Below are 22,132 nucleotides of genomic sequence, written 5' to 3'. Positions count from 1 at the left end.
CAATTATACGGCATTTTATAATTCTAATATAGTATCATATAACTACTTAAATTATAAATTGTACACTTATGATGTATTCATTTTTTATGAGGAAAAGAAAAAAAACATCGGAAAAATCGACTCCACAAAAGAATGATAAGAAATATCGCTTAAACGTTGGAGCTTATTTATCATTTAACGTATTAGTAAAGCGTAATTATTCAATCGCAGTGCGAGTTGCAGACACTTACTCACGCCCTCCAAACGCTTGACGCTGCGGCTGGTGGCCAGGTAGAAGACTCTCAGGTAGTAGAATACGATCCCGATGATCACGGTGGGTATCAGTAACCAAGGATTCGCGATGGCGACCACGACGATGATGCCGAGTAACGCCAGGCCGATTTGGATGCAGTCGATCAGGGCGATTGGCAACAGCTCATCCACCGCGCCCATGTCTTTGGAGAAACGATTCAGTACGCGTCCCGACGTGTTGGTGTTGAAGAAGCGCATAGTGGCGCGGCTGATGCAGCGGAACATGTTGTCGTGCAGTCGTCTGGAGGCGCGCATGCACGCCCAGAAGAAGGAGAACGAACGGACGAGGGTTATGACGATGGTCAATACGGTCACCCCGGTGTAGATGTAGATGTAGGCCTGCCGGGAGAGAGGACTCGGGTCGACCACCACCGTGCCGTTCGCCGTTTTGTTTACCTGCGCAACCGGTGATGAGCAATGTGTACCAAGTCCGCAGCACTTGTCAGCGTACATTGCAACATGTTAATCACGTCTCTGACGTGTCATTAAGCTCTTCAGGGACGGTTCTCTCAAGTCGGATGAAAATTACTCCATTTTCAAGCGACATCAATGTGACACCACTTCTACCGCGTATAGTTTGAGAAAATCCGTTTCCACCTCCATTTTCGCCGCGAATTTCTTCCGTCTCCTAACTCCTTCACGGGGAAAAGTAAATGTTGCAGGGTTTAACGGGTGAACAAACGTGAATTTTTCTGAATTTTTGTATCCTCGGCACCGAAGCTGAAGAAATTTGCGAAGAAACGGGGGAAAAACGGGTTTCCTCCGAAACCTGGAAATTATATAAGCGTGTGACGAGGTTTCCCTTTTTCTTGTGGAATTTTACCGTGAATGTTCTCGTTCGCAGTACTGTTCGTTATATCTTCGTCGAGAGTTTAAATATTTAAAAAAAAAACGAACATATTTAAACATACACGCGTGTTCAATATTCTGAAAAAGGTTAATAAGTCATTTGACATCATTAACATCGTATTCGCTGGATAGATATTAAAGATTGAAAATTGCGGCATAGCTTAGACAGCATAAATGTCTGAAAATGTTTAAGAAACCTCTAACAAATCACCTACTTACTTCAGACGTCTTTGAAATATCGCGAAGAGACGTATTTTAGACAGATTTGCGCTTTCTGAGAGAGAACGGAATTCGACTGGTCAACTAATTTCGAACCTCTCCGTCCAGATCCAATCTTCAATACCTAACACGATGACCTCCGAAGATTCGGTTTCCGTAAAGTCGTATTCTGTACTCACATGTATCTCTTCGAAGTCTACCCAGCGCGCGAGGAAGAAGTCACCGCCGCTGGCGGCGGCTTGCGCTAAGATGCAGAGCAAAGCGACCGTAATAATGAAGCACCAGTTGCCGCCCGCGTGGAAGTAGTCCGAGTAGACTTTGCCGGAAATAGTGCCGACCGTTCGCATCTCAGCCACCTGAGAGATTTCCAATTATCATTCAATCCGTGACCGCGTAATTCATTGAAATTACTTGAACGGAGTTCGTAAAAACATTGCTTGAATTAAACAGCCGGAATTATCTGAACTGATTGAAGTCACCAACGCCTGATTCAAATAACGTTATCTGTGCATTCGTGGATCAATCTGTCTTAATATAAAAAAAAATTTTTTAATTACAAAGATCTAGATAATATCTCAGTGTTGGAAGTCGCTTCTTACCTCGTCCGGCTCCTGCCTGGAGGTGTCGTTCGTCATGAACGAGCTGAGCGACGTGATACTGGCGTTACGTGAGTTGCTACGGCTGATTGGCGTCGAAGAAGGCTGATTTTCGTCTGTTTGAGTTTGAGTCTCCAGCAGTCGGCCGAAATCCACCCCCATGGAACCCAATTCGTCGTACGTTCTAATAAACAAAAAATACTCCCGATGACGAAAAAGTGTATGATATCCTGGATATATTTTTAATTGCTCTCTCTCCCTCTCTCCCTGTTATATATAAGGAACCAATATTACAAGAACCAATATTACAAGAATCTGTAGATATTAAAGCGAGATTAAAAACTTGCAAAACGTCAGTGTGAACAGGAAATATAATACAAGTTGAAAAAATAAGGAAGAATCAGGATTACGCACCCTTCAGCCTGGATAGCTCCATCCTTCAACACGATAATCCTGCCGACGTTTCGTAAATACTGCAACTGATGAGTCACCAAAATTCGAGTTTTCCCTTGCAGATACTTGTCGATGCACTCCTCAAACATGTGCTTGCCTACGTGAGCGTCCACGGCGCTCAAAGGATCATCGAGAAGATATATGTCGGACTCGGCGTAGACGGCTCTCGCTAAGTTTATCCTGGAAATAATACACTTCATTAATGTATAATTAATATTAATGAGAGAACGGCTCAAGATATTTGCGAGAAATAGAGAGATACTGCTCGATAAACTGGACAAATGAATCAATGATAAAATTCAAATCAATAATCAATAAATGAAAATAGATAAATTCTTCTAAATGTTCCGGACGTATCTTCTCTTCACGCATTTCGCATTTTTGTGTCGCTGAAAATCGTGAGTCTGCAAAAATTCCCGATCTCGTTCAAACTATATCCCGATAGTCTTACGTTTGTTCGTGTAATTCTTTCACGTGACATTTATCGGCGAGAAATACGCCAGGTTCTTGAGATATGTCAACAAAAAAAAAAAACAGTGGATCTAGCAGATATTGTTAACGGAGCGCTCAACAAACTGTGTAATCGTTAATTACAGAAGCAAGCAACTAACGTTTGCCAGACGAAACGTGACGATAAGATAATTCTGAGTAGTGTGCGTACGTGAGAGGGTGAAAGAGGAAAAGATAATAGGTGAACGTCTTCTGTAGATATCTAAGTAAATATATGATGAAATAATCTCTCACGACATAACGAATAATAAACGAAAACGACCGAATTATTTGCGTTATCAAAACAAGAATATGTCTCCCAAATACTTCGCGAATTTTTAAGAGACGTTGACAATTTCATTTTATTTCTTTAAAGATCTCTTGAATCCCTTTAAAGTGTCTTTGAAAAGTCAAATAAAGTTTAATATCCCTGAGGCTATTTCAGCTATCGAAATATACGCCAAATGAACGCGCGAAACAGGGAACGGGCGTGAGGTTTATCTCGTTTATTTAGCTTGTAGCTCTGACAATATTAATTTCTCCGATGCACGTCGAGAATCCACAACGAGAATTTCTTCACTTTAATAATAATAATAATAATAATAATATTTCTTTTATTGGCCGCGCTATTGTTTACGGACTCTAAAAGTATTGAAGATACTAGAAGACGTTGAGATCGACCAAAAAGGCTCAGCATCAGCGGTAAAGCTGGTTTTACTACCTTGCCTAAATAGATACAACTGAATAATAACAACGACCAAATAACGACGCAAACGTATAAAATTGAATTTGAACAGTAACAACGTCACATATACGTTAAACAAATTATAATACATAAATAATCAGTCGTTTTCATGAGTACACGAATCCTCTTTTTCTCATATTCTGTATTAAGAATTAACGCGCATATCCGCTTTTATCGCTATGGAGCGGAGGAGCGCGAAAGTAACAAAAGATTCGGAGATCAAATATTTACACACGCGGAAAATCTCGATAAGCTTCGCGATGTTCGGAGCTTTTTGTCGTGTTGAAACGAACCTTGCGCGTTGGCCGCCGGAGAGACTGATACCTCTCTCGCCCACAATGGTCTTATCGCCGTAAGGTAACAGGCTGAAGTCTCTCTTCAGCTGGCATACTTTGATCACGCGGTCGTATCGGATCTGATCCATCTTACGGCCGAACAGGATATTCTGCCTCACCGATCCGGCGAACAGCCACGGCTCTTGACTCGCGTAAGCGACACCGCTGTTTACCTGGAGAAGAAAAGGACCCTCCGTGATATCGTAATAAGATTAACAGAGGCGACTAGAAACTCCCGACTCGAAAGGTTCCCAGTAAGATAAGATAAGAATAAAGTTCGGTGATTTAAGCTGTTATATAAGATTCACCTATGATTTAATACGCTTTGTGCGCTTTTAAAAAGATAAATTTAAATCGATTAAAATAACTCTGAATAGATTTCAATATATTTTCACTAGATTTTCTTTTAAATGGATTTGAGAAACATACAAAGTGAGGTAACAACTATTATTACCTTGAATATTTTCGAAATATGTAGAAGGATATTTGTCTAATGGAAATTGTATTTGATACTAGTGGTTACTATCTTCTGGGAATATCGACTTTTTGTCTTCATCGAGTCGTTAACGCGCATTTCGGAGGAAATCTCCGTCAAGCCACGCGCGCTGCTTAGAAGTGCACTGGTATTGTGGTATAGCAATGCCAAGCGCAATAAAGCTTCAATAAAATCCATTCAAATTTTTTGATAAGAAATATTTAAGTACATTAATGATACGATCCTGAAATTACTTAAAATTTATTAAAATTATGTAACTTTTTTAGTTTTATATCGTATTTTATACTGTCAGTCACCGGTGACTGACGCGGCAATTAACGTGTTAATGAATTATTTTCATTTTTCGTAGACGTTCAAAGTGGTTGTAGTTATTTCGTCACTCTGTACGGCACACATACCTTAATAGTACCGGATTGTAAAGGCAACTCCTTCAGGATAACGTTCATCAGGCTGCTCTTGCCTGCGCCGACTTGGCCGACGACGGCGATCAGTTCGCCGGGTCGCACTTTGATAGTGATGTTCTGCAGGGTGTTTTCTTTTTCTTCGACCAACCATTTCGTGGTGGCGTTCTCGATGGAGATGATGTACTCCTTGTTCTGATCGCCGTGGTCGCCGTGATCGCCTTGATCATGTCGCACTTCTTGCTGATCGTCCTTCTCCTGGTCGATCTTTCCTTCCTTCGTTTTATTCCCCGTAATATCCATCTCTATGATGTTCTTGAACTTTTCCTTCCCGTTGATCATCGACTCAGATTTACCCGCGTGCTCGAGCTCGTCGTACATCATGAATTTCTGCAGACGTCGGATGGACACCATCGCTTCCGCCGTCTGCGTTATTCCTAATTTAGGGCACCGGAGAAATCGTCAAACTCGCCATGGTAATTCACTCAGGTCTCTTAAAGTAATTGTATCGCAAAGTGTCGTATTTTCAATGGCGCGTCAAGGGGACTACTTTGTAAATTTAGTATTTGTCAAATCAAATTACGTTTCTGTACATTTCTATCTAAATAATAAATGTGAAACGAAGTTGAGGCAGACATATACACAATATTGCAAATACGAAATTATTATCCTTTATTTTTACTATTTTACTATCTTCATGGAAACGATGCTAACTACGACGATTAATTTATTCGCGCGAAGAATTGCAAGAAGGAGGAGAATAGGTGAATATAAAAAGGTAAATACGCTAGATAAGGATTATAGGATAAGGAACAAAGATAAAAGATAAAAAGTAAAGAATATAGAAAATAAAAATAAGATAAAAATAAAGAGAGGGAAATAGAGAGAGAGAGAGAGAGAGAGAGATAAAATCACCGTGAGGAAATACCTTGGGGGAAGAAAACCGTCATCGTAGTACGTAGGATGTTGTAGTAAGCGGTGACCATGAAGACCTTCTCGGCTGTTATCTTGTTATCAAACAGTACGTAAACCAGCACCGTGATGAACAATGACATCCTTGTGGTGAAGATGATGAACGACATCGTAACACCCCGAATGTACGACGTCGCTCTGATGACATCGATTTCTCTCCTGTAAACAAATTCCGCCGTGCTTATCTCCCCTCCTCTTCTCTCTTTTCATCGTGAACCGTTTGTTCTTTTTCGGTGCCGGAAAACCACACGGGCGCTCGTGTAATACTTCCTTGAATCGGCCGATGTTTTATTATATACACACCCACCTGATCCAATGAAGCGTTCGGCCGATACGAAAATACAAGATAGTCGTAAATAAGACACCGTGTGTATGAATAACTCGGATAAGCGCGCGTGCATATTTGATAGCGCTTGCCGCAGCGACGCACGCAGTGGGCGGTATTAATTTACCTGTCGGTTAGACGACGGAACGTGCGTAAAAATTGTTTCGATGTGTCGGGCAAGACAATTCGATCATTTGCGATGTGATCTACTCGCGTGCTCGCGGTTCGTCGAACTCGCGGAGTTTATTGGGGGAATTTACTATCGAGGGCTGTAGAAAAATGTTCGATAACGCGAATTTTAGGATTTTACATACTAATTTTACATACTTTGTTTCGACGAGATATCAACTTATCTTGAGAAGATTAGTTTATCAAATGCGTCAGATGGTTATATTCAAATGATTGATATATTTATGCGCAAGAAATGTTTAAAGAGAAAAGAGAGATCTTTATCGTAAAATTCCCCGTTAAAACGAAAAAGTTCTAAGCACTTCAAATTATTATAAAAACACGAATGATAGTGCAACGATAAAAAGGCGATAAATACAAAGTGTTCTATTTGAACGACAAGGCCGTCCATTATCATTTTGTTCGACGGTTTTATCAATTGGCGACTTCAGTCAATGAACATATTTCGAGGAGAATGTGTCACGGGTATTCACGAGACGTGCGACGAAAGCCGAAATCGAGCTGCGATATCGTAAATAATTATATAAACGTTAAAAGAATGAGATCATGATAAAAATTCAACGAAACGTAGAAAATTGAAATATTAATCGTCCTCAAAATAGAAAATAATTATCGTTAATGTCGCAATTCCGATTGCATTTCAAAACGAACGTTTTATTTAAAGATGCAATTTAATTGCTTTACGTGCAAAGTCATCGCGAGTGTGTTTTGCAACGGTATGTTTTCTCTCTCTTTTTCTCTTTAGCGAAGGTGCGTCGTTTGCTCGCGTGATTAATATAAGTATTACTTGCGCAATCCGCGTAAGTGCAGTACTCACTTTCTCGCCATTTCGATGAGCGCGCTGAATGGCTTCTCCCAGGTGTACATCTTGATCGCTTGAATTCCGGTGATAATCTCATTCGTCAATCGCACTCTCTCGTCGGTCCTGATGGCGGTTTTCAATCTCAGAACAGATGATCTCTTACCCAACCAACCTGCGGAATTCCGAGATGTGAGAGAATTACTGCCTGTCGCTATTCAGCGATTCTTTCGACGCCGCGCGTTAAATAGCGACGAATTTCGCAGTAAATAGAAACGCGAATTTAAAATTTAGAATTAAAAAATTGGAATTTAAAAAAATATGGAATTTGAGATATAAAATTGAAAAATTGGAACTTTGGAGATCGAAATCTGATATCTTCGGGAACCTCAAAATTTACACGGAAATATTAGTCTTAACTCAACATAAATATTCTCATATATACAAGCTAAAATATTATAATATTCTTAAAAGATTTTTAATCTTGAATCGAATTTGGGTAATACTTGCATCAATACAAATTCGATCAAATCAAGGCTAAAAATCTTCTAAGAAGATTATAATATTCCTGCATATACATGAGAATATCTATTCTTGATTTAAGATTAATTTTCTTCTGTGTAAAAACTTGATAATCCGCGGATATAATCTCGAAGATCTGCGGATATTTTGACAAGTATTCGAAGATTAAGAAATCTTAAAGATTAGAAATCAAAGGCTTCTGGCACGACACGTTCCTGCCGAGACTTCTCTTATCTTAATTATTCTTTGCGAAGCCAACACGCATCAAGTCATATTTCCAGTCCGCCGTTCATTCACAACAATCGCGTAACTCGCGAACCTTGACTGCCTTCTCCTCCTTCTCCTCTCAACTGTCATCGCGTCTTACCTTGCAAAGGTATAAACAGCAGTAGAACAGCCACCCCGATAACCGAGGATATCTCGACTTCTATGTACATGAAGTACATAAGGACGATGGTCTCCACGGGCCCGATCCATAGATAATGCAAGAATATAATGGCCACGTCGAACCTGCTCACGTCATTCGACAGGAGATTCACCGCTTGGCCGATCGTCGTCTCCCCCAACGCGGTCCTCGTGAGCTTCAACGCCTTGCGGTAGATCAGTGAACAGCAGGCCACGCGGATCTTCATGCCCATGTGCAATATCGCCATCATGTAGGGGTGGATGACGAACACATTGACGGCGGAACACAAGATCACGCCAGCGGCGTACCAGTACGCTTCCGTCGAGTCCATCTCCTTCGTATTGAAATATCGCAACAATCGGCCGAGACATAGCGGTTGCAACACCCTGTACGTGGGAAAATCGACCATGGTTGAGTCGAAGTCGTTTCGAAAAAGCCAAATCGACGACGGCGCGGCCGTTCACTGATAAATCGCGACATTGTGGTTTCGCGTGTGGCCGAAATTCGATTGATAATACGATTCGCTTCGAGTTCGCGAGAAATTCACGGTGAGATATATCGTATTTTGTGTTCGAGTTCTCCCGGTGCTCCAATCGCGGAGGGCGATGCTTAACATATTTCTGACTGACTGGTATCTTCATCGTATTATCTTTGCAAATCAATACAATCACTTTATATCTTCATCAAAAGGATTATGTCTTGTAAACAAACCTGAATAAATAAATAAAATAAAAATATATTGTAAAACTTACATATAATATTACAAAATAAATAAAACGAAAATATATTTTTCTCGAACTTCCATCGCCTATTGCCTAAATATTGTCTAATTGTCTAAGTGTTGCCGGTCGGCAACGCGTTAATATCAACGGATCGAAGTGCTACTCGGATATTTGCGCGGCCTCTCTTACGACTGCAACGAGGCGATCAGATACGTACCTAAGTGCAATCTCCATGATTGCCAATAGTATTCCATAAAGTGCGATCTTGACGCCGAAGCACTTGATGATGACTTTCAACAGGCTGGGCCGTGCCCCCTTGCCCCGATGTTGCGCCGCCTTGCGTTCTTTCTCCCAGGCGTCCGCTATTTTAACACCAAGAATACCACTTGTATGTTCGTTAAGCGGTTTGTACAAATCAGTTACTTCAAGATCTCTGCGGTAACCCACCCAGAAAGTGCGTAGAATCCAACTGCGAAGAAGCAAAGCACACGTTTTTCTTCCTTTTCTCGTTTGAATTTTTTTCTTTTTTTAACTCGCACACGAACGGCCCGCAATCTCGCCCGCCGGCTATTCTTCCCGCGTCTCTCCCTATTTTGTTTCCTTTCTAAGATGCCGTGTGTGTTCCTATCTCGCTATTATTATTTTCCCGGGGTCCCTAAGCTATTATAGTTTTCTGTATTACGTAATGCGAGACCATCCCGAAACTTCCTGCGAGGTTAAAATTATAATTAAATCCACGCTTGAATCGTGATTTGCCGTTCATAAGCAAATCCAGCTATGAAATCGTGGAATCGCGCGCATATTCCGATGGAATATTGTCAAAATGCCTCCGATCTGCTCCGGAACAGCGCGCGATTATTTCTCCTCGAGAGATAAGTCAGCTGTCGAATATCATCGAGTGCAAAAAATCGCAAGAAATTAAAATCGTAAAATTGCGCGAATATATACGTTCAGATAGATATACGCAAATAGTATCGATGCAAAAGCAGTTTGCTCAATAAAATAGTCCAAGGTGGTTTCCCGAGCACTTTTTGCGCTTCTCACTTATCCGCGCTGCTCGACGCGCAGATAATTCACACAGTTTGCTTATCAGCGCGATCTAATATATCTATTACTAATGGATGAACACGCGAACGAGAGAAAACAGGTGAGTCCGATGGATCCGTTTTATCTCCCTGTTTGCGCGTCCATTGTGGCGGCCGATTAATCTCGGAAAACAACTGGATATCCCGCGAAAATACAATCCGTTGCGTCGAAGCGCGAGATAATACTAATTCCCTTGTAATTAAAAACACCCTCTGCGAGGAATTAACGTAATCTCCCGGTTGAATCTCTTCGACTGCAATTTTTCCGACGTTACGACCGGTGTGCCGGAATGAGCGGGTCGAATCTCAACGCTCTGTCGAACGTGCGACGGTAACCGATTTTTCGTAAATCGAGTCATTAGTATAACACGATTGCGACACGGGTTTGAATTTCCGTGACACGCATTTACACAAGGGCGCCCCGTAAATATTTGCCCCAACATCGAAGGAGGTCGAGCCGAATTTTATCTGTCTTCTTAAAGGTGTGATCTCTCGCGTTGCGTAATATGGACGATAACAATAATAGCTTATAGGAGCATGACGGGGATAATGACAGCTCGCTATATAGTTCGTTAGAAGAGATCAGAGATCAGCCGTATTTGTATTTCTAGGTGAAACTGCCTTTACAGAACGATTATATATAAATAATATATAATTATATGTCAATAAGTGCGAGATACAGCTGTAATTTTATCTGTTGGCTTTCCAAGGTGAGCTGATTTCATTTAAAAAAAAAAGTCATCTTTGATACCTTCATAAAGCGCGGAAAACACAGTGGAAAACACAGCTAAGCCAATTATCAAATATTTATGAACGATAGTACACGAGATCAGCCTAATTAATTCTTTCGTCTTTATTGTTCATTTCCCTTAATGATTGCGCCATTTCGAAATGGCCACCCATCGAATCTATTTCCCTCTACTTTTCTCTCTGTCGTCCAATTCAATCGATTCTAAGACTTAATTCAGAGATTTAAGAATTCGGCAAATACCACCTGAATCTACGGAAATATTTTCACGGACATTCACAGTTAATTTTCAGACTTCTTGAGTTTTATCCATGCCGCTTTGCAATCGGCAGATCCTCCAGAACGCGAGATTTCCGGTAGATTCTTCAATTTGCACCTTGTCTAAACAGGATATTCTTTCCTAAGCAACGAAAATCTCAACAACGGATGTCCAACTTGAAAGTCTCAAGTTTCTCGAATATTATCGTTACTTTGCAATCGATAGGTTTTCCGGAGAGAGTAATTTCGGCTAGACTCTTCAATTTGCATTTCGTCTGAATAAGATGTCCCTTTCTAAACAATTCCGATCTTAATGACGGATAAGCGGTAGATCTCTCGCTAATTGGTCCGGATAATCCGGGCGATTCTCGCGTTCGTGCGGTTCTTCGGGGCTACTTTCGGATAATCCACGAGTCATGCACGGGTCGCATTCGCGGCATTTGAACCGCCTCTTCGTACTTACCTAAACGTCAGGGTGCTGAGGAAGTTGGCACCTTGTCTGGGATTCTTCTTCTTCTCAGCGTGTACTTTCCCGTCCATGGCGACGACGGTGCAGATCTCTCCCTCTTCTACAACATACGATGGATTCCTGTGTAAGATCTTGCATATTCACACGCACGCACGCGCGCACACACATATATATATGTAAACGTACACACATGTGAACACACAGGTGTGTCCACAAAAAATAATTGCCGCGTATGCAGCGTGATTAAGCGCAATTTGGTGAGATGTTTGCTCAAGGCGCTTCTTCGCATGAAAGAACCCGAAGAGGAGCTGAAAAATAAGAGGAGAATGAGGACCGACAGATATGCCGTAATTCGTGAGAATCGTGACGCAGCTGTATAATCGCGCCGCTTATGAGTCCCCTCTTTCTTTCCTTCGCCGTTCTATCATTTTCACTCTTTCTCCTCCCATATTCGCCAAAAGCGGGCCAAAATTTCATAGAGATCTCCCCGCACCCCTCCGATCTATCCGTATCTTATCACTAATGCGATTCAGATAAAGCCACATTATAGCATGCATACATTAAGCCGGTCGTTCCGGTCAACGACGATGTATTCATACGGATAACGATTCCACTGATACAACTGGATTTTCTGTTATCCGAGGATCAGACAATATAACTCGCTCGTAGAGAGACAGAAAGATTCCCTGTTTTCTCCACCGAGTTTGAAAGCAACCGTTCACAGGAATATTCGGAATGTTCGCAGGAACGTTCAGAAAGTCGTGATAACAGAGATATTGTTGATTTCTTGTCACCGAGTTTTTATCTGGCCCTTATTTAGTTGTAGGAACTGGCATTTTTTCCGTGCGGATATCAAGAAGACCCTACACTTAAGATATTTATTAAATTACCTCGATATCCGGGTCCCGGATTTCCTTCGATTCTTTATTCTTATTATTATTTCTTCTTTCTTATTCTTCGAACTATTCCGAAGATAAAAGTGTCAAAACAAGATTAACAAAGTAAGAATACTTCAATATTTTGAAAGATACGTAGTTTTCCTATCAGAATATATCAATATAAGATATCGGAACGAATGAGAGATCGAAACGATATTGATGATATGACTAATATTGGTGATATCATTACAGATGCGGAGTCTTTAATAGCGAATATGTCGCATCGATCTCGAAAGAGAAGTCGGAGGAAATACGAAGCCGGTACCTTCTCATTCGCGAAGATAGCCGTCCCATCGCTGTTTTCTTTTTCTCGCAAAATGATACAGTCGAATTAATTTACCAATTAACGGTTTGATTAACAGTTGGCGATGAAACGCTTCTTTACGGTCAATTACAATGTATTTCTGTACTCCTACACACGAACATTCCCCCTCGTATCTCCTTACGTCTTCCTCAATTGTTATTTTTAAAGATAAACATATAGTAAAACACAAGGAATGGTATTTTAGATCAATAATTATAATATAAAATTATATAATTTTCTATATTACATATTATATAATTAATGTTATAAATAAACAATAATAACAATGCAACAATATATTAGATATTTCCAAACGATTCGATTTACGCACACATACTCGACGAAGAATATTTCTCTACATTCTGAATATATTTTCCTTTCTTGGCAATTTCACAAAGATAAATATGTTACAAAGTAATTACCGATTACAAAAGGAATCCAATCATTGAGTATCAGCGCACAACACTATCACCAACAAAATTCGTCATTCGACACTATGTCCCGACCCGATATGTTTTTATGCTTTCCTATCTGAGATGATGACAGAACGGTATGTTGTTCCGCTGCTGTCTCCTACGAGACACTCGCGATACACGCATATAAGCACGCAATTTAATAGTCCCGCATATCGTTATCAGTATGCGACGCGGTTCTCCACCACTCTTCCGCCACGTGATAATTGATCTTGAATCATTTTCGCGACATTGCGGCAACATCAACATAGTTGACATTATTGCACACCGTTAACGCCCCATTATGACACTCGTTGATAATCAATGCTGGAACGTTTTCACACGATAGCAATTTACTACACATATTATATATTTTTTTCTACGCACCGTTGCGCGCCGTATTAACGCCGTATCGTTGATACTCGTAACTCTCCCTCTCTCTCTCTCTCTCTCTCTATTTCTTTTTCGCTCCAATTCCTGCTCTGTTCTTGCGTATTTCGCGTCTCTCCACACATTTTATTCGTCACGTTAACATTATCTCCGTAACGCTGGATAATTAATTTCATATACAGCTGTAAACTGGTTTGAAGGATAATGAATGTTTTTCTTTCATGCTAATATTTCTTATCCGCGTTCAGAAACGAACGTTTGAGAGAAAGCTGCGGTTTAAATTGCGAATATCGACCGTTAGCAAAACGAAAAATAATTAATTATGCTTAATTGTGTTCTGATATTGAGCCTAATATGAAAATCGCATGTGAAATGAATGCGTGACGATAATGACGAGATCACGGATTCTATTTGGAATCAAACACTAGGCCTGAATTTGTGGAAATTTGCTCATTTTCCAATAAATAAATAAGATATAAAGTTATTTTGTAGTTCCAGACTTTGAACTAACGTAATGGGAATTAGCTGTTTATCTAATTCTAAGGAGTAACAAGAGAGGGAGAGAGAGGGAGAGAGAATGAGAATGCAGTTAATAAAGTACAATATTTTTTCTATTTTTATCTTAGAAAGATATTAAAGATAAAAATATTAAAACACGCGACATATTTTAAGGCTATTTACATAAAAGCTATTTACATTAAAAAATCGATGAAAAATTCGATGATAAATGAGTTAAAAGAGACACTTATCGGACATTTGTCGCAGTATGTTTAAATTTAGGAGTAAATCAGAATAAAAGCAAACTTGATATACAACGTTAGCCGGCGACATGTGTATGCCAATTGAAAAAATCTGTAGAAAATACACGTTGCTTCGAGCCTGCGCCCGGCAGAAAAACACATGGAATGTGTTTTCTGCCGCGCGTATACGTTGAAGTATAATTTCTCAAAATGGAAATCACCGTGCGCGGCGAAATTAACAAATCGTGCGGAACGTGCAAGAAAATCTAATTCGCTTAATTGAATTCGTGGAATGCACCTTGCGGTACTGCCGATTCTTTCTATCGAATCTGCTTTTTCTGGTACTCGGTACCCTGTAATTAGTAATTAGCGACGAGAGCGAGGTTCATTCGAATACCAAGGGATTTACGAATGGTCGACGAAATCGCTCTCGGACGAAGTCTTCGAAATCTCGGCTGCGAATTCGGGCCGAGTTCGAACAAATGAATTTCCCTCATCGTCAGTGACTCATTTACAATTAATGTCAAGTAATAATAACAACTGTTATATATATCTAAGTAAGACTCTGGCATCTTCCACAAACAATACGCGAACGGGCTTATCATAGATAAGATTAGATGCTCGAGGGAACCGGTGGGGCACTGAAGGAATACACGCGGGACTTTCTAATTATTTCCCAATTAACTCCCACTGAGACGCTCGACTCGTGCATTTTTCGGCGTTGCGTATTTGCTTACAGAGAAACGGGAGGATACAACAATCGTTTGCACGAAACGAAATTCTGTGCGAGATTCGACTTGCACCACTGATAATTAAACAGAATTAAACTGATTATTTAAACAGGGCTCATTCGTAACAAGTGATGCTACCCGAAACGTATTCTTATCGTGTGAAAATCGCCATCTTCGTCTTCCGGTCGTACCTTCGGCCACAAGACTGACGTTGGGTGTCGACTAATTATTGATACCGATGTTAAAAGTATAATACTCCACTTTCGCTTCCCATTTTTCGACCTTATTTTCAAGGCGTCCCGTTATCTCACTCTACTACACTTCCTATACGTGGATGTTTCATAACAAGATTTTTAAAAAAAGAAAAAAGGATATATATATATATAAATGCATATACGAGAGCGTCACGGAGCATTACGTCCGATTCTTTAAAATCAGTATTATCAGTCACGCAGTCTTTAATCAGTGTTCGTTATCGAGTAATTGAGATCTTTCGATTCAGGGATTTTCCTATTGGAACGTGAGGCGACGTGGTCGGTCATATTTAGAACGTATTACATCATATTATCATAAACGATGTTAGGCAAACAAAATCGCGGGAGGCAGCTGCTCTAACGATCGGCAGCGCTCCGATAACGAAGTTCGTGCAAGAAGCAGCGTTGAGAATCTTCAAATTGAACTCGAAGAGCTTCATTGAGAATTACGTAAAAATGTAAAATTGCCACATGCCACATCGTAATATCCATCTCAGGAGTACGTTTATACACCCGATGAAAGTTTTATGCAAGGAATAGTCAGCCGGCATATAAAAGCCGAATCGATCGCTTTGGCATTTTTGAGAAACAACAATCAAGCCCTAATGGACGCGTCAGCTGTCCATTAATGACATATTACTCTTTGATGTGTACAGGGTAGAGCGTAATTGGTGATACGACCAAAAATTGTTACCCAAGAAATAATGAATCGTTACGATTTCCGGCATTATTACGCAGAGTCTTGATAATATAATAAAAGTAACAATATTTTGTTATTAACAGAAAATAAATAATTTACACCGTTATTAACAGGGTTGATCGGAAAATTCCAATAGATGGGAAAGAGCCGTGGTAAATTCCGGTTTTACTGTCTGGGCTCTAACCAATGGAACAAACCGGAAAAAACTATAACAAGGACACACATATGTAAAACTAAAATATATTTATTTAACTTTATGTAAAAAGATATTTTTGTTTTAGCTAGTAAATCATATTAATCGTTATGAATTTAAAGAAAGACGAAACCAATATAATAATAAATTTTTTTTATTCAAATTGATATGTGAAATATATTTTTAAAACTTTGGAAATATAAGCTATATTAGCTGTTCATAATATGACAATACAACTGAAATTTATCAGACCTAGTTTTTAAATATAGGAGTTAAAAACCAGGTATAAGGACAAAATGAATTAGCTAAATTAACTAAATTTCTATCGTATTATAGGGACGACTAATTTTTACCTGCGAGAACTAATTTTAGCTATTTCTTTTTGAAAGCTATTTCTTTTTTCCCGTGTCGTTATTAAATCATTATTGAAGTAAATAACTCGTACGTATTGCAAGAAACGACGTTGCAAATAAGACGGTACTTCTCAATGCTTTGAGAATATGCTTTGAATAGTATTACCCTTAATCTTTATTTATATAACCAGAATAAACAATGGAACGACATGTTAATCGAGTCGTTTATAGTCGCACGCGTAATCCAAGAATTTGAAAAACCGATATTCTCGAGGAAGAAACTTCGTACAGAAAAAAAGAATTTTACTTCGCACTTTTCATTAATTTTCCTACGGAGATTCGTCCCTTTTCCTTGCGCCCCACACACGCGCTTTAACGGCTTTTAAATCACTTTTATTCTGATCGATTACGATGACTTGTAAATCGTAAGAGAGATAACGGGAACCGAATAGGGAAAAGCTGTCCGATGATAAGCGGCCGTGACGAGCAAGTGCGACAGTCAAACAGACGATTTCGGTAATACGCGCGTGCAAATCGATAGGAAGAATATTCACATACATACAGGAACAAAATTGCGCAAGAAATTTAACGTGGCGCTTCCGAGAATAGTATAACGTAATACGTCTAGTATTATAAAGTGCGGAAAGACGAACATAAACACACACACACACACACATACACACACTCTTTCTTTTCCGCGTTTCGCGAAACGGCAGTGGAAACCGCAAGAAAAACATTCTCAATATTCCTCTCAATAACGTTTCTCGCGTAAAACATTTAAAATATCTGTATTTGATATCGAGGCGCTTTTTGGTATCGTTATTGCATGAGACGTCCTTTTCATGACCTTTCGCTTTCTTCTGTTTTCCACAGAAAGAAAAATTTTAACAATTGCCGAACAACAACGTTTCAACAACGATAGACACGTGACGATCAGCATTTCCGCGAATTAACAATTAAATTAAATATCCCGCAAGCGATGCCGCCTTTGTTGAATTTTATCTGGAGTGTTGATTCTCGCTGAGCGACTTTTTCGAGCCGCTGTTACACCTGCTTAGTGGTATCGATGATCTTCACACGTTTTATTCTTCAGCTACTGGTGTAACACGTTATCGGAGTATTATTCGAGGCAATTAATTACGAGAGCTTGACGTTTCGTAAGCGCGTATTCCGATCCGCTCAGAATCAGTAAGACATACAGTCACGCAATGATAAGTGAGCAAAATCGCGAGATAGTCATGTATTATTTTCTCGTTTTTATTGTACGCGCACTCGTCTCGAGTGAGAGCGAATAAATAATTGATCTTATTACGTAATATCGGCCACTCGCAATTGATTGCTTTCCGATGAAGTTACGCTGAAGTCCTTAATCTCGATAATTTATTATAAGTTCAATGAACTCTGCACAGTTTGCTTTTTTTTCACTTGTAATTTGCGGAGAGAGATATTTTCGGAGGAACTTATAGGACAGTTTCCTAAGCCGCAAATTAATTAACTTTGCTGTACAAACGGCTCGATATCACGATCGATTCGCTCCAATGATACCTTTAAACGTCGCGTATCTAATTACAAATTTAATTAACTTTCTTTTGTTTCTCTTTAGTTTGTAACTTGCGTAAAGATACATTTTCCGAGAGTCTCGATAGTTTCTTAAGCCGCAAATTAATCATACTAAGATCTGATCAAATTTGCATGAAAATATATTTTCAGGGAAACTTAATAGTGTTTCCCAAGCCGCAAATTAGTCATGTTAAATTGTGATAAAAATCGTTCGGCGAAAGTCGACCTTCCAGCTAAGACCGATTAAAGGAGCATTTTTCGCGGGGATTTAACTTAACGTTAATTCGCGGAAACGTTTATTGTCGCGTATCTGTCGTTGTAAGCAATTGTTAAACATTTTGTATAAACCGAAAGAAAGAGAATGATCGAAAATTAATTGTACAAAGATGTATTACACTAAGGCCCGGTTTTTCATTTTTTGATTAACTTGTGGTCTAGGTTTAACCTCGTGATAATGTAAAAAGTACATTTTTCTATTCTTAGTCAATCGATAAACTTTAAAAGTCACTACTACAGAATCATCAAATTAATAATAAACAGGAAAACACAATTTTTTCATTGGTTTAAATTTACACCACAAAGAAATTAACCAGAAAATGAAAAACGGTATCCGCAAATGGGTTGCGACATAATTATATTATTATGTTTCAAGTTACGCTATATCCTGTTATTACTATATTACTATATAGTACATGTGAGGTCCTTGTAATTATAGCCGTAGATAACTGGAAAACGACTCACGTCCGTGAACACAAATCAGCTCGCATATCTCGCTCGAGATCTCTCGCTGCGCAATTCGACGTCTACTCGATGGTTTAATGAGACCGTGGGTCAAGTCGCAGTCCGTGTTACAAGTCCCTTGTTACCAATAAAAATCAATTAAGATCAATTCATTGTTGACGCAACCGATATTACGAGAATGAGGGAACGTAATACAATTTTCGCGTTTTCCTCGATCGCGTTAGCCGACAACGGCGGCGTTGTTTGATCTATTCGGCGCGCCTCGCTGCTTTTCCCTTAATGAAAGCGCCATCAATTGTGCAAAGTGCTCCGGGAAAAAAAGCGGTGATAAGTATTCCCCAAAGGAATAGCAAAACAGCTCTTTAATTTTCCCCGGTGACAAGAAACCGGGTGTTTCACAGCCTATTGCAGGCGCGTCTCTTGATCATGAAAACGATCCCGCGGCGGCTATGTTGGCTGACGATCACAATAGAGCTCCCTGTGCGAAGCCGTGCAAACTATCCTTGTCGCGTAATGATACCGTGAACAAACAATGGTTCTCGCGGATAACAGCAGTAACCGCCCGTCTTGTCTGTCTGCGGTCATTTCGCTTCGACGATGCGAGACCTTCGCGCGACCGACGTCTGATTTAATTTCATTGGGACTTCTTGGTCGTCTCTCTTTTTTTCTCTCTCCAATTCTCTAATCAGCACCCTGCGCGCGCTGAAACCAAAGATGTTGTATTTCGCTATTTCGTAATCTCCTCCAGAGCGCCTCTCAATACGAATCGCGATTCCTAGGAATTCGCAAGTTTATTTATCGCTTTTTCTTGTGGTAATGTTTGAAATTCGTGGGAACGTCCCGGGCAGCAGAAGCTTGTAAAAGACGTTTTAAAGATGTCTTAAAAACGTCTGAAGAAATAAAATTTATAAATAAATAAATTATTTATTTGTAAATTTTATTTCTTTAGAAAAGTAATTAATCGATTAAAGTCGCCTGAAGTTCATAGACTTTATTTCCTTATAATCATATGACAGAACTTTTAGTGAACTTTTAGTGACATAGACGACATAATATTCCAACAAGATAATATACTACCTTTGTAGAAAAATATTACTGGCTGTGGTAAATTAGCCAATAATAAATTATGCCATTAAAAAAACCACTGATGCTCAATGGTTTTATCATTCGTACGAGTAATAAAACTACTGTGCAACAACAATGCATAAGTTATAGAACATCACATTAAGCTCTCGGCGCACGATGCTTATTTTCGGGATGGATTTAAGGAAATATAATAACTTAATGTGAAGGGTAATTCCACATGTCACGTAATATTGGAAGAGAGTCCAACTATTTTCTGACAAAGTGTGACGAGGAGTGAAGATAAACATATTCACATTTCGCGTGACGTAATTGTTGGGTGGCTCCTTGCCTATGTTTCATGTTTAATTTCAATTTAAATCCCTTCTGGTTAAAAATATTTTAAAATATGTAGTGTCTCATACTTTTGGCCAAAGTTGTATATGTGATAGCGGCTGTCAAAGTATTAATACACCTTCCGGGAGTGTCTGTTACCTGGGGTCGCCGTACGACCTCAAGGTAGCGATTGTCGAATCATGCGCGTGTATCGGAGAGTCGAACGCAGGCTTCGTTAATTTATTCTTTTTATTGGCGAATCGCATCGATTGTCTCTTCTCGAGAGAGCTAGCACGTCAGGCAACCTCAACCCCAGTTTTTATTTTAATTAACGCGAGGATCGACAACGCGTCGAAGCGATTACACTGATTGCAAGGTGCCATTGCAGATTTTGCAATTTCTCTCCGAATGATTTTCAAACGTGGCACATGATACTTGGCGTGTGTCACGTGTCACAATGTGTGAGAAAATGTAAGAGGTGAAAGTGAAGCACGCGTACGCGTAAGTGTGCTTTTCTTACGAAAAAGATCGGAGGAAAATCCGCGCGAGTGTGAAGCACTATCGTCTCTCTCGTGTTTTATTGTACTTATACGCGGAACGGACAAACACGTTCATATTCTTTTTTACTACATTACTATAAACTACGATGCTTCATTACGATAAGATAAAAACATAAAAAAGTTCATTCCTGGTTAGTGTTTGTCGGATCAATGCAACATGCAGCTTAGATTATCTTATCGGGTGAATAGAATAGCAAAGGAGTGATTGTATTCTTTCTTCCGTGCACCCGAGGAGATAAAGAATTGTTTTTATATCTCAACTTTTTTGGTATAATTTTGCCCGAAGCAGAAGTCCGACGACATCATCTCAGTGTACTCAGCAACAATTTGTTGGGGCAATAGTTGTCTTTGTGTAAAATCATTTCGAGAAGTGTATCGTGTGTAAAAATATCTTATTCTCCTCTTATATAATTAAATAAATGTGTGATTATTTTCTCTCTTAAGAATATAAATATAAGAATGACGTCTTCGAATTATCTGTTGATCAAAATTTTCTTATCTGCTTTGATTCCCAATGAGTGATTCATTAAGAACTTGATTTTATTTATAGCTCGATTATGAATTTCTTGATATTGAATTATAAATATCTCGTCATCACATTTTGTTGTGATCACATTTTCGTCGCATAAAAAGTAAGAATAAAAGAATATGACATCGTATTAAAAATCGTATTAAAAAAATAACTTCTCCACTATGCTGAGAAAAATATCCTTTTATATCTGATAATCCAATTAAAATGTAGCACGTATATATCTAATTAAGACAATGTCCGATCATTTCGTCCGATCAAGTCGTACCTTTATCCGATGAAAATTACAATTACGGATATACAAAGGGCGATTAATTTTTCAATTAGGTCTCATCGGTAACTTCATCGGATAAAGATACTCTCAGGTAGAAATTAATCGGGACATGCCGCAAGTCTGCAGCAGTCCTAGGTAAGCATTCCCTAAAATAGACTTGTTTTCCTTGAACTTAGACATGGCCAAGAAAGGCAAATTTTGAATGGAATTTCGTGAATAGGTCTTTCATATACACTGACGTGGATGCCTCTACCATAGCCTATGCTCATTAAATTAACTAACTTTGATTTTGGTTCTCAAAAATAATGTTTAAATAGAAAATTTAATACAGACTACAAGTCTACATTTGAATTTTCTTATAAATTGGCAACATAACAAGATATGGTCTTATCAGACGTATCAAAATAAGGCTTAGATTTACAAATATTTCTGGCTTCAATTTGTACGAGCGTTACATTTTTGTGTAAGGCCTAAGTGAGCTTGCCTTTATAGGGTTTTTTAGATATAAATAGGAAAAATTTATGTAGAGCCTTTTCATGTATTATGTGGAGTCCACGTTTTAAATTTCAATCCAGATATCCATCACTTAATCAGATAATAAAAATAAAAATCAGATAATAAGAATAAAAATAACAATCAGATATTT

The 22,132-nt window shown here is 39.2% G+C and overlaps 1 protein-coding gene across 5 annotated transcripts in view; it reads right to left on the bottom strand.

The window, feature by feature from the left end:
• The window catches only part of LOC106740851 (probable multidrug resistance-associated protein lethal(2)03659), a 32,269-nt gene that overhangs the window by 8,175 nt on the left and 1,962 nt on the right, over window positions 1-22,132 (bottom strand). Inside the window, exons 1-13 of one of the 5 annotated variants that reach the window (XM_014612295.1) lie at window positions 13,034-13,180; window positions 11,560-11,677; window positions 11,364-11,469; window positions 9,027-9,278; window positions 8,049-8,473; window positions 7,178-7,334; window positions 5,803-6,005; window positions 4,872-5,311; window positions 3,936-4,150; window positions 2,370-2,588; window positions 1,959-2,139; window positions 1,539-1,715; window positions 231-687 (exon numbers count right to left, since the gene is read on the bottom strand). In XM_014612295.1, coding sequence (XP_014467781.1) covers window positions 231-687; window positions 1,539-1,715; window positions 1,959-2,139; window positions 2,370-2,588; window positions 3,936-4,150; window positions 4,872-5,311; window positions 5,803-6,005; window positions 7,178-7,334; window positions 8,049-8,473; window positions 9,027-9,278; window positions 11,364-11,440 — 2,803 coding nt within the window. In that variant the 5' untranslated portion in view covers window positions 11,441-11,469; window positions 11,560-11,677; window positions 13,034-13,180. Of the gene's footprint in view, window positions 1-230; window positions 688-1,538; window positions 1,716-1,958; window positions 2,140-2,369; window positions 2,589-3,935; window positions 4,151-4,871; window positions 5,312-5,802; window positions 6,006-7,177; window positions 7,335-8,048; window positions 8,474-9,026; window positions 9,279-11,363; window positions 11,470-11,559; window positions 11,678-13,033; window positions 13,181-22,132 lie in introns of those variants that run through there. The other 4 variants (XM_014612294.1, XM_014612297.1, XM_014612293.1 and 1 more) reach the window with 4 other exon arrangements.

The sequence above is a fragment of the Dinoponera quadriceps genome, unplaced genomic scaffold, assembly GCF_001313825.1.
Source record: "Dinoponera quadriceps isolate SergipeBrazil2010 unplaced genomic scaffold, ASM131382v1 scaffold545, whole genome shotgun sequence".
Classification (NCBI taxonomy): domain Eukaryota; kingdom Metazoa; phylum Arthropoda; class Insecta; order Hymenoptera; family Formicidae; genus Dinoponera; species Dinoponera quadriceps.
The sequence above is the reverse complement of the archived record's forward strand: the minus strand, read 5'-3'. Positions and strand labels throughout refer to the sequence as shown.